Source organism: Vanellus vanellus, assembly GCF_965231255.1.
Source record: "Vanellus vanellus genome assembly, chromosome: 1".
Classification (NCBI taxonomy): Eukaryota; Metazoa; Chordata; class Aves; order Charadriiformes; family Charadriidae; genus Vanellus; species Vanellus vanellus.
The window spans coordinates 69,823,752-69,839,373 of record NC_138905.1 but is presented as its reverse complement, the minus strand read 5'-3'; the positions used below and the strand labels follow the sequence as shown (position 1 = coordinate 69,839,373).

The following is a 15,622-nucleotide window of genomic DNA, read 5'->3' as shown; positions in this document are numbered from 1 at the left end:
TGAGCTCCTCAACACAGTTTGACCCATGTCCCTTCCTCTTCTGCCACAGTAGGAATGTTTCAGCTCTTCCTGCATGTGGTCTCTTGAGGGCTTGAACTACCAATGGCCTTTTGTTTACCTGTCATCCTCCCTCCTCATTACCCACATTAACAGCAGGGCTAGATCTTCTCTGCCAAACACTTGCTGGGACCAGTTTACATGTTGTGTCCAGTTCGTTCTTGCCTTCCTATGGAAAGCCTGTTGTGCACTTGGCCATTTACCTACTTTGCATCAGGAACAGTGATGTGATGTGGCCCAGCGTCTGGAGCCAGCAGTGAAATGATGTTGGGGATTACAGCACAGAATTCGCTGGGGGTTTAAAATTGTACAGGGCTGAGGTGATCTTCAGATGAAGCCCTCAGAAAGGTGAAACTTGACCTTACAGGGCTATGTTTGCATTTGTGACTAGCCTAGTGACTCCACTTCTGCTGAAGGTATCCATCTTATGGTAGGTCAGAGAGCAGAAACTTTCCCATCCCAATCACATATGTTTAAATGCAAGCCTGAACTGCATGGAGATGCCTGACTCCATTGATGTAGCTTTCCCTGGATCCCTGCTTGAATAGAGCATTGCCACATGTGGTGACTGTGGCTTCCCAAGAGTCCTCTGGCAGTAGATGGGCTTTAACCATTTTTAGAGCCTTAGAGTCAGATGGGAGGAGGGCCAGCCCCACCTCTCTAAATCTAGGTGTGCAAAAGAAGGAGGGATTTAGGCTGAATCACAGCCATTAAAAAAAGGTCAGTCCATTCAGATATCCCCAAAGCTTCAGGTAAATTTGGCTATGAGGCTTCACTGAGACTCAGCTGTTAGCATTCACAGTAACATTACAAGGATTTCGCTGCCGGTCCATTCCCTTACCCTCAGTACCGTGGCTCCCTGCTCGTGTTTGTTGGCAAATACATCGCATCTAACACTTCCTTGCCTGCCTCTTTCATGACACAGTATATATTTGAATTTGTAAACCTGTTTTAATTGGGGGGGGGGGGTTCCTCCCTTTTTTTCTCTTAAAAAGAACTGTGTTTCATGCAAGGTTTTAATCTGGAATGCCCAGTGGAGGGTGGGGGGATGTTTCGCATCACCCAACCTGGAGTACAATTATGGGAGGGGGTCTGAAATGTCTTTACAGCGTGGTGCAAAGGGCAATATGATCCAAGGGGCTAACACACTGTGGAGTCAAGCCCAAGCCACCTGGCAGAGACATGACACAGGCTCCCCAGCCCCCCATTCCCCAAACCACTCAGTAGCTTCATCCAGCTCTGGGCCACGTTTTCATACAGAGACTGCCTGACGGATGTGATTTGCTTATGCTACCTCTCCTACCAGCTAGAGAACCTGATGGCCTGAGATTAAAATATTTGCACAAGCAGGGCTGGAGGCAGCCACAAGGGTGGCAGGAGGCTGAGCAGGGCAGAAAGTGCCCTCCTTTGGTCTCCATCCAGACTCAGGAGCAAGGAAGGAAAGCAGAAGATCCATGGAAGTTTCTGTGCTGCCTACTTCAAGCGGCTATAGGAATACGGCAAGCCTTATGCCTGTTATGTCCCCCATCGGTCTCTCCCTGTGCCCTCTTCAGGTCCAATTTATTTAAATGGGAGGTGGATGGAGCTTTGTTCGCAGCACACCATGTCTAGCAGCGTTTTGTTGCAGAGCAGCTTAGACCGCCTTTGGGGCACTTTAGCAGATGAAATGTTTGCCTCCTGGTCACTCACCAGCAGGAAATGGCTGATCCAGCACTAGTCATCGCTGTCAAAAATCATGCCAATAAAAACAGAGGAGTAAAGTAGCTGGTTGAAAATAGAGATAGGCCCAAGTGAGCAGCTGGATCTATATGTCATGTGAGCCTCCATCACTGCAGTGGGACTATGCAGATGCCAGATGCTAAGCAAGGCCCTCTGGCCATAAAACACAAGGCTATAGAGGTGTTTTCTACCAGCTCCTGATGCTCATACCACTTCAGCTTTTTCTCCTATAGGTCTCTGAATTAGTCTCTTCACAGGTAACAGAAGGACATTTCTTTGGCCAGAAACTTGTAGTTCTAATTGGCTCACTACTTAATTCCTTTCTTTCCAGGCTTGCAGCAGCTGCAATCATGGCAGGTCTATCAAGTGTTTTCTGTCTGCCAAGGGACAGGCAGATGAAGGCTTTGGCTCTCAATTCTTCTGGCTTGTCATTTTTATCAGGCTGTGTCCTCCCCCTTGGTCATTACAGGATAAGAAAGGCATTTTACTGTATTTTCTCAACCTTTAGCTTGTCCATCATTCTGTGAGCAGGCTGCAGCAGAGAAAGAGAAGAGATAAACTGAAGGGAGGGGGGGAGGGTTGGTTCAGGCCATTAGAGCCGCTGTGGTAAGAAAAGAGACCGAAGGTAGGGCTGCGGTCGACGGGGGTGTTAGAAGGTCAGGAAAGGGGAGGTGGTGACAGGGCTAGGAGTCCAGGGAAAAGAGATCTGCAAAGTTTACATAGGAACCCGTGGGAGAAGACTGTGGGCAACAGCCTGGTTTACTAGTCTTTAAAGGCAGCTATGAAAGGGGGTGGGGGAAACATCAAAGTACAGTGTAGACAGGGGAAGAAGAGGGAGTCTCCTGTGGGCTGGTGTGAGAAAGGCAGACAGACCATCTCTGGAGGTATTAGGGGATACTGCTGTTGCCAGATGTGCCTGCAGAAGAAATCACAAGGTCCATCCATGTATAACATGCAAAATGGGAAGCTCCTAGCAGTCACAGGGAAAGTCTCAGCTCTTGAAGGGAAAATTACCTTACCAGGCACTTAGCACAGGGATGAGCAGGCTAAAGTCTGCCTGCTGGGAGGTGCTGGGAGGATGGGAGTTCATCAGCTGAAGCAGGCGCCACAGGGTGCTGTGCTTGGCAGCCACACCACTGCCAGTCCCTGCTGCGTGTGCCAGGCTCAGCCTGTGCCTGACCGCTGGCAAACTCCCACCGTGTCGGTTTAAAAATAAGCACTTCAGCCTGTTGGACAGCCTTCCTTGTAAAAATAAATACGGCAGCTCTGACAGCCTGCTGGGAATGCTCGCTGGGGTGTATGTGCTCTTCAGGGGCACCTCTTCAACAGTGGGTACCCTGGCTGGAAACACGGCCCTCTCTACCAACCTGGCCTCCACTGCACAAGTAACCTCGTGTGCCGGAGGCATGGTGTGCACAAAATCCCCTGCTATCCCCAGGCCCTACCTCCAACACCCCTCCCTGCGCTGTGGCAGCCCGAACTACACCAACACTTTCTGCTGTGGCTGATCCACGGGGGGAGAATGCTGCAGAGCATGCAAAAGGCATTAGCAGACATGGCCACCTCACCCGGGAGGAAGGTTAGAAACTGCCTGTCCTTTGCCCCACATCTCCAAAGCTTACTTTGGAGCTCCCGAGCCCCACTGCCCGTCGAGCAGCAGCGTGCCTTATAGCGGGGGGGGGGAAGAGAGCGCAGCTGCAGGTGAGCGGCTGCGCCCGCCGCTCCCTCCGCCCCGCCCCTAGACCCGCCCCCACGACACCTAGCCCCGCCCCCCTCCCCGCCCCTCCCGCGCGCCCGCGCCGTGGAGCAGCGGGGACCCCTGCCGGCCGGCGCGGGGCGCGCGCCGCCGCGCGCCTCTCCCGCGCAACCCCGCGCGCGGGGAGCAAAATGAGGTGAAAAATCCCCCATCAAATAAAAACCACTCCCCCCCAAACCCGAACTCAAGGCTATTTAGACACGGTAAACATTTTTAAAACTTAAATGCTACAACAGGGAACTGGCTAGATGTCTCTCACAGCTATTTCTCAAGTCTCAGGAACAGGAAAAGAGCAGAAGTATACATAGTTTAAAAGTATATCATAGTTAAAATGAAGGGGCGGACGGGCCTCAGCAATCCAGCCCGATTTCAGCGACTAGAGGCCGGTAACCAAAACAACCTGTCTAACTTGCGAGTGGTTGTATCGTTAAAAGGCCATAAATCCACACTGGCCAATACTCTCAGCAGAAATCACAGTAAATCAATCAAATTTTTTCTCTGCCAGGAGCAACCGCCCTGGTGGATAGCTGAGAAACCCTCGAGATGAGGTTCTTGTGTTTGTCATGAACTTTAGAAAGTCTTTGCGTCTCTCTCCGACTGTACTTTTCATCGGCAGCCACGGGAAATGGGGTCTTTGGGTTGGCTGTCCCTCAGTTGTAAGTGGGTGTAGAAGCAGTTGAGAAGACATACCTTAAAGCAGCTGTAACCAACTCCCTCGTGCTAGCGGAAGAAGGTTTGAGGCCCAGTTCTGCAGGGAACTAAACACTTTTAGTCATGTCTCCAAGGCCAGCATAAATTTTGCCAGAGCAGGAGAAGCTGCAAACGCTTCTGAGAAGTTAAAGCTATCCTGGCAAGTTGAGGAAATGATGTAAAATAAACAGTAGATAGTGCAGTTAAGGCAAAGGCACTTAAGGAGGAATAACCACCTGTACAAATGTAAAACCCTGCATTGCCAGTGCTTTTATGGGTCTGCAGAAAGAGCTCTGGGTGTTAAAGTGGGTGAAAAACAAATTAACGCCGGTGTTCATGGCAATGGAAGCATGAAAACAAACAGTTACACTGTTTGTGTAATTGACGCTTAAAGTCATACCTGTTAAACCTGCCATATCGCTTTGGTCAGGAGATCTTAAGCCCAGCCAGAAAGCAAACAAACACCGTTTCATCTCCATGGACATGAAGCGAACCTTTCGCTTTCTTCATGTCTGGAAGGGCCTCAGCAGAATTCAGTGTCAAGATTTCTGTCTGGCGCCGCAGGGAAGAGGGAGTCACTGGGACACAGTCCCACATCTGAGAGCAAGAAAAATGACCAGAGTTTTAGAAAACTTAATGATCTGTGGGGGAAAAAAAAGGCCGGAAGACTTGGGTTTGTGTAGAAAAGACTGAGCGAAGGCAGGACAGCAGGTTGCAGAGGTTAAAAGTTGCAGTGAAGGTGCTTTTCACGCAGACCTGCGGGCAGGGTGAGCTGCCACCACCTCAGATCGGAATCTATCCTGGGTGATGCCTTTGGAACTGGGAGTACTGGGCCCTCCAGCACCGAGCCAGCTTCACTCAGCGTCTCCTGCTCTTGGATTTTGTGAAGGGGTTAGATGGACCCGGTGTAACCACCTTCCAGAGGTCTGAGCCTCTCGCTCCCCTCCTGCCTCTCTCTCCGTCCGTGACCCTCGCACCCCTCTCCCACCGCGGGGCTCTCGGTACCCGCTCCCCCCTTCCCCAGACCGTGCCAAACCACCCGCCGCCCCCAGCCCCCCCCAAGCCCGTAACCCTCAGCTCCGAAGCAGGAAGGACATGAGTCGCCTTCCCGGGCTGAAGGTAGGCAGCCCTCCGCCCGCCCCCGTCCCGCCCCGACGGGCCCCGCGCCTCGCTGGGAGTTGTAGTCCGGGAACTACGAGCCCCGGCGTGCCCCGCCGGGCCGGGCCGGGCCGAGGGGGTAGCGGCGCGGCATGGCGCTGGGCAGCGGCTGCCTGCGGGCCGGCCGGGGGCTGCTGCGTGCTGCGGGGCCGCGGCGGCCGCCCGCCCGTGGGGCCTGCGCCGGGGGCCGGGTGAGCGGCGGCGGGGGCGAGGGTCCAGGCCCGCCGGCCGCGTCCTTGCCGCCGGGGCGGGAAGGGCGCCGCAGGCCGGGGCCGGGTGCGGGGGAGGGGAGAGGAGAGGCGAGGCGAGGGAAGGGCTCCTGGCGGCGGGTGACCGTCCCCTCCGCTCGCCTTGCAGCCGCCGGCCTTCGGGTTCCTCTTCGATGTGGACGGGGTGCTGGTGCGGGGCAGCCAGGCGCTGCCCGCCGCCCGCCAGGCCTTCCAGAGCCTGGCGGGCGGCGGCGGGCGGCTCCGGGTGCCCGTCGTCTTCCTGACCAACGCCGGCAACTGCCTGAGGTCGGCCAAGGCCCAAGAGCTCTCCCAGGCGCTGGGGCTGCAGGTAAGGGAGGACGAGGCGGCTCCTCCGGCAGGGTCAGACGGAGCCCCGCGCCGTCTGGGAGGCGGCTTCTTCACGGCTCCCCCCCGTTCAGGTGTCCCGGCTATGGAGGGGAGCACCGGTGGAGGAGGGAGCCCACCCGGGTGCGACTTCCCCGGGAGGGGTGAAGGGCTGTGGGGCTGGTGGCACCACGGGGTGACTGACTGGTCCTTCCTTGGCCTGAGGGGATGGAGGGAGGCGGGTGGCAGCCCTGGTTAGGGATGTGACCTGACCTCAGGGAGAAGGGGGGAGACCATCCCCACGGATCCCCCGTCACCTTCTCCTCCCTCCCGCAGGTGTCTCCGGAGCAGGTGATCCTGTCCCACAGCCCCCTGCGGCTCTTCAGCCAGTTCCACCAGAAGTGCATGCTGGTGGCCGGGCAGGGGCCCGTGGAGGAGAACGCCCTGAAGTATCCTTTGCTGCGCGTGCCTTGTGGGGCTCTGCCCGTCCCTCTGCGGCTTCCCAGCTAAACGCTGCTGCTCCTGCCCTGCCCATAGCCCTGGCACTCACTCGGTCAGCTTGTAGAAGCACAAGGAGACAGAGAGGTCACTGGTTTCATATTATGGTGAGGCTCCCTCATGGAGAGGCTCAAATGCAGGCACTGTTGATCTCCATCTTAGTTACCTCCTAGCTGTCCTCCTTCTGTGTTTGGCTTCTCACGCTGATTACCTCGCTTGTGATTGCTGTTCCCGTTGGCGGGATGTCATCATAAGGACTCCGTCAGCTTTGTGCCTTTCTCACTTTTGAGCTAAAATTGTGCTTCTCCCATTCTTTCATGGTGCATTAGAGATCACTCCCAGCTCTCCCACAGCTGAGGTTTTCCTCATGAATCTGACAGCAATTGAAGGAACTCAAATATCATTAGATTCAGAGCATCCCAGTACAGGGACGTGGTCTAAATGACAATCACACATGCATATTGCCTGGCTGAGGCAAGGGCACAGCTGGTCTGACATGCCCCTTGTCTGCAAGCAGGTAAGAACTGCCTGCAGGGTTTGCGACATCTCAACCTGTACACACAGAGTCACACCTTGTACTTAACATTTAACTTCATTTGGTACAAAAACTTGGCTCATCTCTGTGTTTCCCCAAGGCCAGTAGGGCGAGCTAAGGGCAAGGTGTTCTGCAAGCAAATGCAACTCATCCTTCACTTGCGCAGTTTTTATCAGCACAGACCATTTTCTTTTCACCAGCTGAGCTGACCAGAGCTTCACCGATTCTGCTTCTAGCCAAGAAGTCTGACCAGCTCCCTGTGCTGCATCAGTATGAGAACCCTGGCCTTAAAGGTCTCCCAAAGCACATCCATACTTCCATAGAGGTCTTGGAGCGACCTCTGCTCTTTGCCTAATTCTGGGGATTGCTGATCTCAAATTAAATCACCCCAGTCTGGGTTTTTTTGTAAACCTTCAGGGCCACCTGTAGGTTGAACCAGAGCATACAGTTTCACTGAAAGCCATGAGGTTATGCATTACCAGGTTAAATAACTGCTCCGTTACTAGGACTTGTATTCATTAATCCTGTAGATGCTTTTGCAAGTAACTTAGAAAAACAGTAACTTAAAAAAAAAAAAAACAGTCTGCACAACTTTCCTTGACAGTCTGAAATAGCCTGGGGTTCAAGCATGTGGTCACCATGGAGGCACTGAGGAAGGCATATCCCCTGTTAGACATGGTGGATCAGAGCCGGAGGCCAAAGGAGCTGGTAATTTCCTGATGCATCAGTAGAACGGGTGGTCTGGTGTGGTGGTGCTTGGAGTGTATAGCATGGCGTGGAGAAGCTGCAGAGGCACAGAGCAGCTGGCTGGTAGTGACTTTGTTTAGCGAGAACCTGGGACTGGTACTGAGTAGCCAGCATCTCTCTGCAGGCTCCTGCAGGAAGGGTAGTGACTTTCCCCTCATTTATGCCATTATGCCGTGCTTGTCTTTTGTTGCTATTCCTTTCAGTGAATGGTAAGATGGTTTGGTTGGCATCTCCAACTCTGAGACAGGAATGCAAGATCTGTGAAATCTAATTGGGGGGGGTGGGGTGGGGGCGGAATCTTTCTTCGGCATTCCAGGTGGCCTTGTCTTGCCTCTTTATGGGATTGCCTTGGCAGGTTCAAAGGAAGCATTTTTAGTTTTGTTTTGGAGATGGCATTAGGTTTTGCATTACTAACACAGCCTTCGTTTTTTTCTGGCAGCCTCCTCCAACCACTGGCTTCCCCACTATAGAAGGTAAGCAATAGCCTTTGTTTACATATGAACAGCAAGCAGAAATAACAGCAAGGCAAGCCAGCTGGGATGGGAGCTAATGATGTGCTGTTGGCTCATCAGTATCCACAGGCAGCTTATTTAGAGGATACAGTCAGGAGGCAGCCTCGCTGCCCTCATACAGTGTGAAGCACAAGCTTGATAAGAGCAAAGCCAACTTTTCTCTGTGCACTGCTCCCGTATCTGGGACCAGTGGTGCACATGGTGCAGTGATATGCAGACTGGAGCCCTGACACCAGCCACATTCCAACAGTAGCTGTATTAGCCAGGGCATCCCAGCAGAGGAGTGTTTTTGCTAGTGGGTGGGTTTTGGTAGTGGGTCCTATACTTGGATGCTGTGAGTTTCTAAGCATCTCTTAAAATCTTCCAGGGGTGATTCTGTTTGGTGAGCCAGTGAGGTGGGAGACAAGCCTGCAACTTATTATTGATGTACTCTTGAGCAATGGGAACCCTGGGGCAGAGCTGCAAGATATACCGTATCCCCATCTGCCTGTTCTTGCCTGCAACATGGATCTCCTGTGGATGGCCGAAGCCAAGATGCCCAGGTGAAGAGCATATGTCATACATCTCTCCTGCAGATGATCTTTTCTTACTACATTTTTTAGTGTTAGAGTTTGACTGTATGGCATAATTAGCAGCATGAGAAACAAAGGCTAAAACTTTCAAGAAGTAAAAGCCAGACCACTGCCGGTGGAGGTCTGTGTGGGTAGATAACGTGTCCAAACTAGGTGGTACCCTGGCTACAGCAGATGGTCCTCCTCACTGAGGAGTGTTTGCTACTTAAGTGGTGTGACTGGGAATATTGATGACCTCCTTTCTGAAGCAGGTTTGGCCATGGCACTTTCCTTCTCTGCTTGGAAAACATCTACAAGAAAGTAACAGGCCATGAGCTGAAGTATGAGGCCTTGATTGGAAAACCCAGCACAGTCACCTACCGCTATGCCGAATACTTGATAAAACAGCAGGCAGAGAAACAGGGCTGGAAGTCTCCCATCCGACGCCTCTATGCAGTTGGGTAAGAGACTGGTTTTCCTGCTGGTTTCCTTAGGGAGTTGCATACTGGCTTGTCCTAAGTGTTTTTTTTAATGGATATTTTTAAAATTAATACTAAAGTCCCCATGGCATCTCTGGAGCCTCACATCCTGGGACAGATGCTTGCTAGCTTTTTGCACCCTGCACTTTTAATAATTTGAAGGGCCCTGTCAGCCTAGCAAAGCTGTTACTGTAGGATGCAGAATGCATGTAGCATGACTGGATTAAAGAAAAAAGGTAAGAGACTCGGATGTGGTACCATTAGCCCAGTTACGCCCAACGCTTTTGGATCTTAGGGAATACATTACAGTAGTGGCTGAAACTGCTATGGGTGCTTTGGACATGTCTTTTCCCCTTGGAAAGATGTTGGTGAAGCATGTGGCTTTCACCACAACTCAACAGGACACGCCACTAGGTAGACTCACTGACCCAGACTGGGTGGTTCTTCTGATGTTAGTAAATATCTTGCTCCCCTTCCTCCCTCAGTGCTGCCTTGATCCCAGTCTGCCAGAGCCAGAAATTGATGTATGGGCTAGTTTCTCATTTCTGTTTCACACTGTGACCTTATCTAGGGATAACCCTATGTCTGATATCTATGGGGCAAACCTCTACAACAACTACCTCAAGTCAGCTCAGGACAGCCAGGTCCAGATGAAGAGGAGCCTGGAGGCAGCCAGTCCCCAAATTGAGGATCAACTCGAGCTGAGGAAGGACTGCAACAATTCAGTGGAGAGTTGCGAATCGATTCTGGTCTGCACTGGGGTCTACCGCCACAATGCGGATGTTCCCAGAAAAATGGAGGAATGCACAACAGAAACGGTGTTCCATGGCCATCGGGACTTTTGCTTTGACCCCAGCCTGGTGGAGGCATCTTACATAGTGCACGATGTGAATGATGCTGTGCAGCTTGCTTTCAAGAAGGAGAACTGGAGCTAGGGTTAAGGCAGGTATGCCTAAAGATCTACTGTCAGGGATGTTAGGTACTGGAAAGGGAAGAGGGAAGGAATGGGGAGAGACCTGGGGTGATCAACTAATCTAGCCAACATGAAAGAAAACTCCCTGTCTCAGCACTAAAGGCCCCTTGCTTTTATTGGTACTCATCTGCAATCCTGACAGCTGCCAGCAGGCTTTCAACTGTGAACGTATATTGCTGCCGTCAATAATTGAGCCATAATGGAAACAGGGTATAAGGCGGCAGCTTGTCCCAGCAATTCCAGTTTTGTTCAGCCAGAGTTCTTTCTTTTCTGCCCTTTGTGCATGAAGATCAGGCAAGCTTGTCCTCCTCCTCATGATGTGTTTGAGGAGGAAGCTCTTCCCTGTGCAAGGAGCCACTGTCAGCCAATGTACCATTTGTACAATGCACTATTCGTCCAGTCTGTGACGTGAGCACACCAGAAGCTGTGTTGTGGTGGCACTTTGCCAAGGGAAGGCTTTAACTCTTAACATTCTCCTTATAAAGAATAAGTGCCTATGGACTTTAACAAATTCTGTTTGCTTGGGGATTTGCCACTGCCTCACTGTCAGTCTGAAACAAAGTCCCATTTTGCAGTCATCTGGCAGCTTGGAAAGGCACGGCCCCCTCAAAGGAAGCTGCAGTAGTCAGAGCAACTTGCTACAGGGCTGAGGGGAAACTTACGTTATTCCCTCCCGCCTATTTAGCATTCTGTGAACACTTCTGCCTTTTCGCATCCCACTAGGGAGCCAGCAGCCTGCTCTCCATAGCAGAGGAAACCACGACAGGGTCTGAATTTCCAGGGTTGTCTTTGCCCAGAACCCAGTGTTGCAGCAAGAGGCTGTTTCAGCACCCACCCTGACCCCAACTGTTGCAAGGGTCATCCTCCTGCTCCAGCTGGCACAGCTTCCAAAGAGAGGCCTCTCTTTGGAACAAGGGCCAACCATACAGAGTCACGGCACACCTTTGCTCCTTCCTTCCGTGCCAGGACTGAAAGAGGAGATCACCAAGCCGGGATGGTACCTGAGCCCCAAATCCACAATCTTCATTTTTAAGAGTACAAATGTATCCGTCCTTTTTTCTTCTCATCCCTCATGTGGTTTGCAGCTCAGGGATACCCTATGTGGTCTGATCCCTGTTCCTTTTCATTTGGCATGCAGGTAGAGTCCCCCTAACATGAAATAGCAGCAGGGATTTACTGCCCAGGAACATTTCCATATCCCTAGTGTCATGCACCTTCTGTTGCCTCTGCTTTCCTAGTTTGGGCTATCCTTAGACAGTTCGAAGAAGCTAAGCAAGCATTGCTTGAGAAACTCCATGTGAAATATTAGCTCAGCAAGGAGTGTCTTAATTCCAGAGAAGCACTGTGATTTTAGAAGCATAAATCAGTCTGTTTATGTGATGGAAAGCCTTTGGAGCCAATACAACTGAGTTGGTGTTCCTAGTTACACTCAGCTCACACCACACAGAGTTAAGAAATAGGTCTGCTCTGCCTCTTCTTTCCTGCTTTACCAGGCAGCTCCATACACAGGGTACAAACAAGATGTTCTGCACAGAAGTTTGAGTTGTTCTTAATTCTAATCTCAGCATCCATGTGCACTGACATTCTGCTTCAGCAGCTCTCCATCTTTTCAGTACTGATGTATCTGCAGAGTAGGCTCTGTTCTTATGTTACGCGAGGCTTTGCATCTGAATGGGACTGGGTGCTCTGTGAGCGACTTGGGCAAAGAGGTCCTTCTCCATGGCTTCTTTCTCTATACCTTATTTTCTGAATAGGAGCAGAAAGGTATTCTCTTTGGGTGAATTTCCCTCCTGTGAAATCCATACTGGGAAGCAGTCTCTTCCTCTCTTAGCACTGGCTGGAGTTCTCCTTTGTGTAGGACAAGAATCGCTTGGCTTCTTTTAAAAATCAGCTGTAATGTGAGGAACACAATCTTAAATTTTAATCTTTTGCCTTTCACTGGAGAGAAAACACAATTACCATTTCATCTACTTGCACAAGACAAGGGCTTGTCTCCAGTTTCCAGAAGAGTAAGTACAGGGAAGGATTTTGCATATAACATAGGGAAGGTCTTTTAGCTTTCAGCGCATTTCCACGATCACAATTGTGCTGTGGACCCAGTGTGCAAGGCCTGAAACTGGAAGGCCAAACCCCATTTTTTCGTAAACTAGCTCTAGTGTCCCTCAGCCTCACTTTCAGAGGTGCTATCCAGTGCAGAAAGAAGAGTTCTCCTTTTCCTTGCAGTATTTGCTAACTTGGGTGATAACTTTCATAGGAACGGTCTTCTAGGCCATGATTACATAGACCTGAGAGAGCTGGCTGCTGGCAATAACTGCTCACCACACCTTCAGTTTGTTAGGTACTTATCTGCAGAAATACTAAGGTCTGTCTGTCTCTGTGTGCGCAGTAACCATTGACAGAGCTCTTTCTTGTTACTTGTTAAGACTGTGCTGCCAGTTACTCAAAGACAAGGTGCTGCTGACCCCGTGTTCCCTGTGGGGTGTAGTGCTGCTGAATCAGCTGTCGCAAGTGGAGCTGGGGGCACTGGCTGCTGCTCCAATGATGGCGGTAGCTTTGTGGAAGGAACATACAGAAGAATTTTGAGAAATCACAAGCAGTTTCTAATTTCATATCAGCATGCGTGGCACATCTCAGCCAGAAGTGAGGTAGGTAGCAAGAGGAATGAGGTAGCACCTCCTTCAAGAAAGGAAGAGGTTTGCATTTGCACGGAGGGTCAGCCAGGCATCTCCATCTTTGGAACAGCAGTAGAGGTGAGCTGACTGATGTGAATCTGCTTCAGATTCCAAATCTGCTTTTAGCTCCAGATTTGTTTTTTTTCACCATGTTAGTGTTGAAACAGTGCTCTGGGAGTCTTCAAAATGTGTAGGAGGAACTTCAGTGGTAAGGAATTTAAGTGCTTCACTTGCAAGTTGAAATTGGACAGAAGGGAAGAGAAGGAATCTAGAAGAATCTTGTACCCTTTCCCCAGTTCTTAGCAAGTAAGGTTGCATAAAAGGCTCTGCTTGTTCGTCTATGCACTAATTAGTCAGATGGGCTGCCCTTGGTCTGAGCAACAGAAAGACCTTTCTCCTCTTCCCCTGCTCAGCTCCTTGAAACAGTGCACTTTGTCCAAGTCACTGCCTAGTTGTTGCATGAACACTGTGGATGGAGTAGGAAATCTGGGTTCTCCAGCTGCTGTGGATACTGATTTGATTGTGGAAAATTTCTGCAGACAACTGTGCTTGCCAGGTCTCCTCTGCTCCATGAGTTTTGTGCTAGAGTGCTGTGCAGGCTTCTAGCTCATCTGCAGTTCATTTATGGACATCAGTTATTGCTAGAATTCAGTGAAATCTTTTTTCCTTGGAATTGCAGCTTCCTGGAATTAGCTTCAAGTGTGGCTGGAAAAAAAACCTTTTCCTTTGTCTCATGTATTGCACAGAAGTGGTATTTCTGAAGCTGTATTTCTCTCATTTGGAGCAAGCATACTTCTGTGCAGATTATGGGACCAAGCAGGAGAGGGGACTTCACTTGCTGATCTAGTACCTGTCCTGGTTCCGGCAGGGATGGGGTTAGTTTCCCTAAGGAGCCAGCAGGGGAGGCAGGTATTCCATACCAGGTGATCCATGCCCAGCTATAAGAGGCACTAGCCGGGGAGGGGGGGCAGTCGCCACTCGGGGGCGGGCTATGGCGGTGCGGGTCTGGCTGGTGCGCTTCGCGGTGGTACTGTAATCGTGTCCTTATACTCCTTTATCGGTGTTACTGTTTTTCTTTCTTCTTCCCTTTGGTTGTTCTGTTAAATCGCCCTATTTCAACCCACGAGTTTTGCCTTTTTCTGCCGATTTTTCCCACGGCTGTGGAAGTCGAGTGAGTGGCTGCATGGTTCTTTGATGCTGGCTGAGGCCAAACCACGACAATACCTTAATATTTATATGGTGCACTGCCCTATACAACAAACATGGGGAAGACCTGATCCTAACAACTCCATCTTCCACAGATGGATGGGTTGTAGTCAAGCCTGAAGGGAGTATGCAGCGAGATGAGACAACTGAGTATAGCAGGGAGGAAGCAGAGAAGGGCTAGACCTTGTTTTAAATCTGAAGCAGAGAGCTTTTATGTCATGCCATAACGTGGTGGCCAGAGACATCAATTCCTTTGTTCCAGAGGATACATGCAACTACTATCCTGGCATTCAGGGAGTCAAATAACACTACTGTCCCCTTTTTTCCAATCTTAATCCTGGTTTGTCTTTTTCCCTCCAATAAGTGGGTAATGTTTCAGATTATGTCATGTGCACTGTAGCAGAGTGATTACGTATCATACAGAGAAATCACACGCTGTGATTATTTTAGATTTCTTATTAATTTCAACCCAGTTCTGGAGTTGCTCCTTTGATCTAGCACATATATAAAATAATAAAAGACGTTTTCTTTAAAATTAATTTTAACTTGCTGTGTGTACATTTCATGAGTATTACCCTGGTCTCTTTCATATCTTTGCCCTAGAAGATTATCAGGACAAATTCTGTCTTTTGTTCTGTTCATCAAGCCATTCTCAGATTTTCTTGAGCAAGCCACCCTGAAAGATACCCTTCCAGCAGTTCCTTTGACTGAGCCAAACTGCAATTCCCTGTAAGCTCTACATCTGCCATAGTCAGGTGAGAAGAGTGCAACTTTGACCATTCCTACTCTGTAGGGGGTGGGGAAAGAAGGACATACCACAAGCTATGATGCCCTGACTGACTGTTCACAGTGAAGACTAGTTTTGGGATGCCACCTGTGTGGGAGATGCTTTCAGGGTAGGCATTTAGTTGTGACCTAACCTAAGCAGTTGCTTGTAATGATTACATCTATTGGGTAAGGAAGCCTCAAGCTAGATGCCACCAACTCAATCTACTATTGCAGATGAAGAACAAACCTAAGGGCATAAGGAAAGCCATCCTTTCCACTAGAAGCTTACTTGGCTCTATGTTAAAGCTTTTGTGACCATAAAAAGGAACCCAACTTGTTTGACAAGAGCCATGCCCTGGTACCTTTTGAAAAAGGTAACTGGAGTTAGGGAGTCATACACCAACTGGCAAAGATTAGAGCCAAAAGCTTCCATTGATTTCAGCAAATGGAAAATTAAAGATCCTACTAGGTGAAAACAGTCAGCTTTAATGATGTAGAAACAGCCAATTCACTTGCGTTGTTCTTATAAGGTATTCCATTAGAAGTTTTTCCATCTACAAAGTTCACAGCTCACAGGAGGCACATTAGACAGCAAAACAAGCGTGATTCAGAGTCCTGAGAACTCAGTGTTGAAAGGGACAATGGATAAAGCAGTAAAAGCAGTTTTGGAGGGACTGGACAAGAATTCCTGTTCTCAGCAGAGAGAAGAATCAAATTGTATTCTACATCCCAGAGAAATTACCCAAG

At 50.1% G+C, this 15,622-nt stretch overlaps 1 protein-coding gene across 1 annotated transcript; it reads left to right on the top strand.

Annotated features, from left to right (window-relative positions):
- Positions 1–5,317: 5,317 nt before the first annotated feature.
- On the top strand, positions 5,318–14,646 carry HDHD5 (haloacid dehalogenase like hydrolase domain containing 5; the record flags this gene model as incomplete). Its single annotated transcript, XM_082480197.1, has 8 exons — positions 5,318–5,341; positions 5,738–5,938; positions 6,271–6,383; positions 7,582–7,675; positions 8,154–8,187; positions 8,594–8,768; positions 9,050–9,238; positions 9,828–14,646. The coding sequence occupies 8 exons, from the start codon at positions 5,318–5,320 to the stop codon at positions 10,189–10,191; spliced, it is 1,194 nt and encodes a 397-aa protein (XP_082336323.1). The 3' UTR covers positions 10,192–14,646.
- Positions 14,647–15,622: the final 976 nt, after the last annotated feature.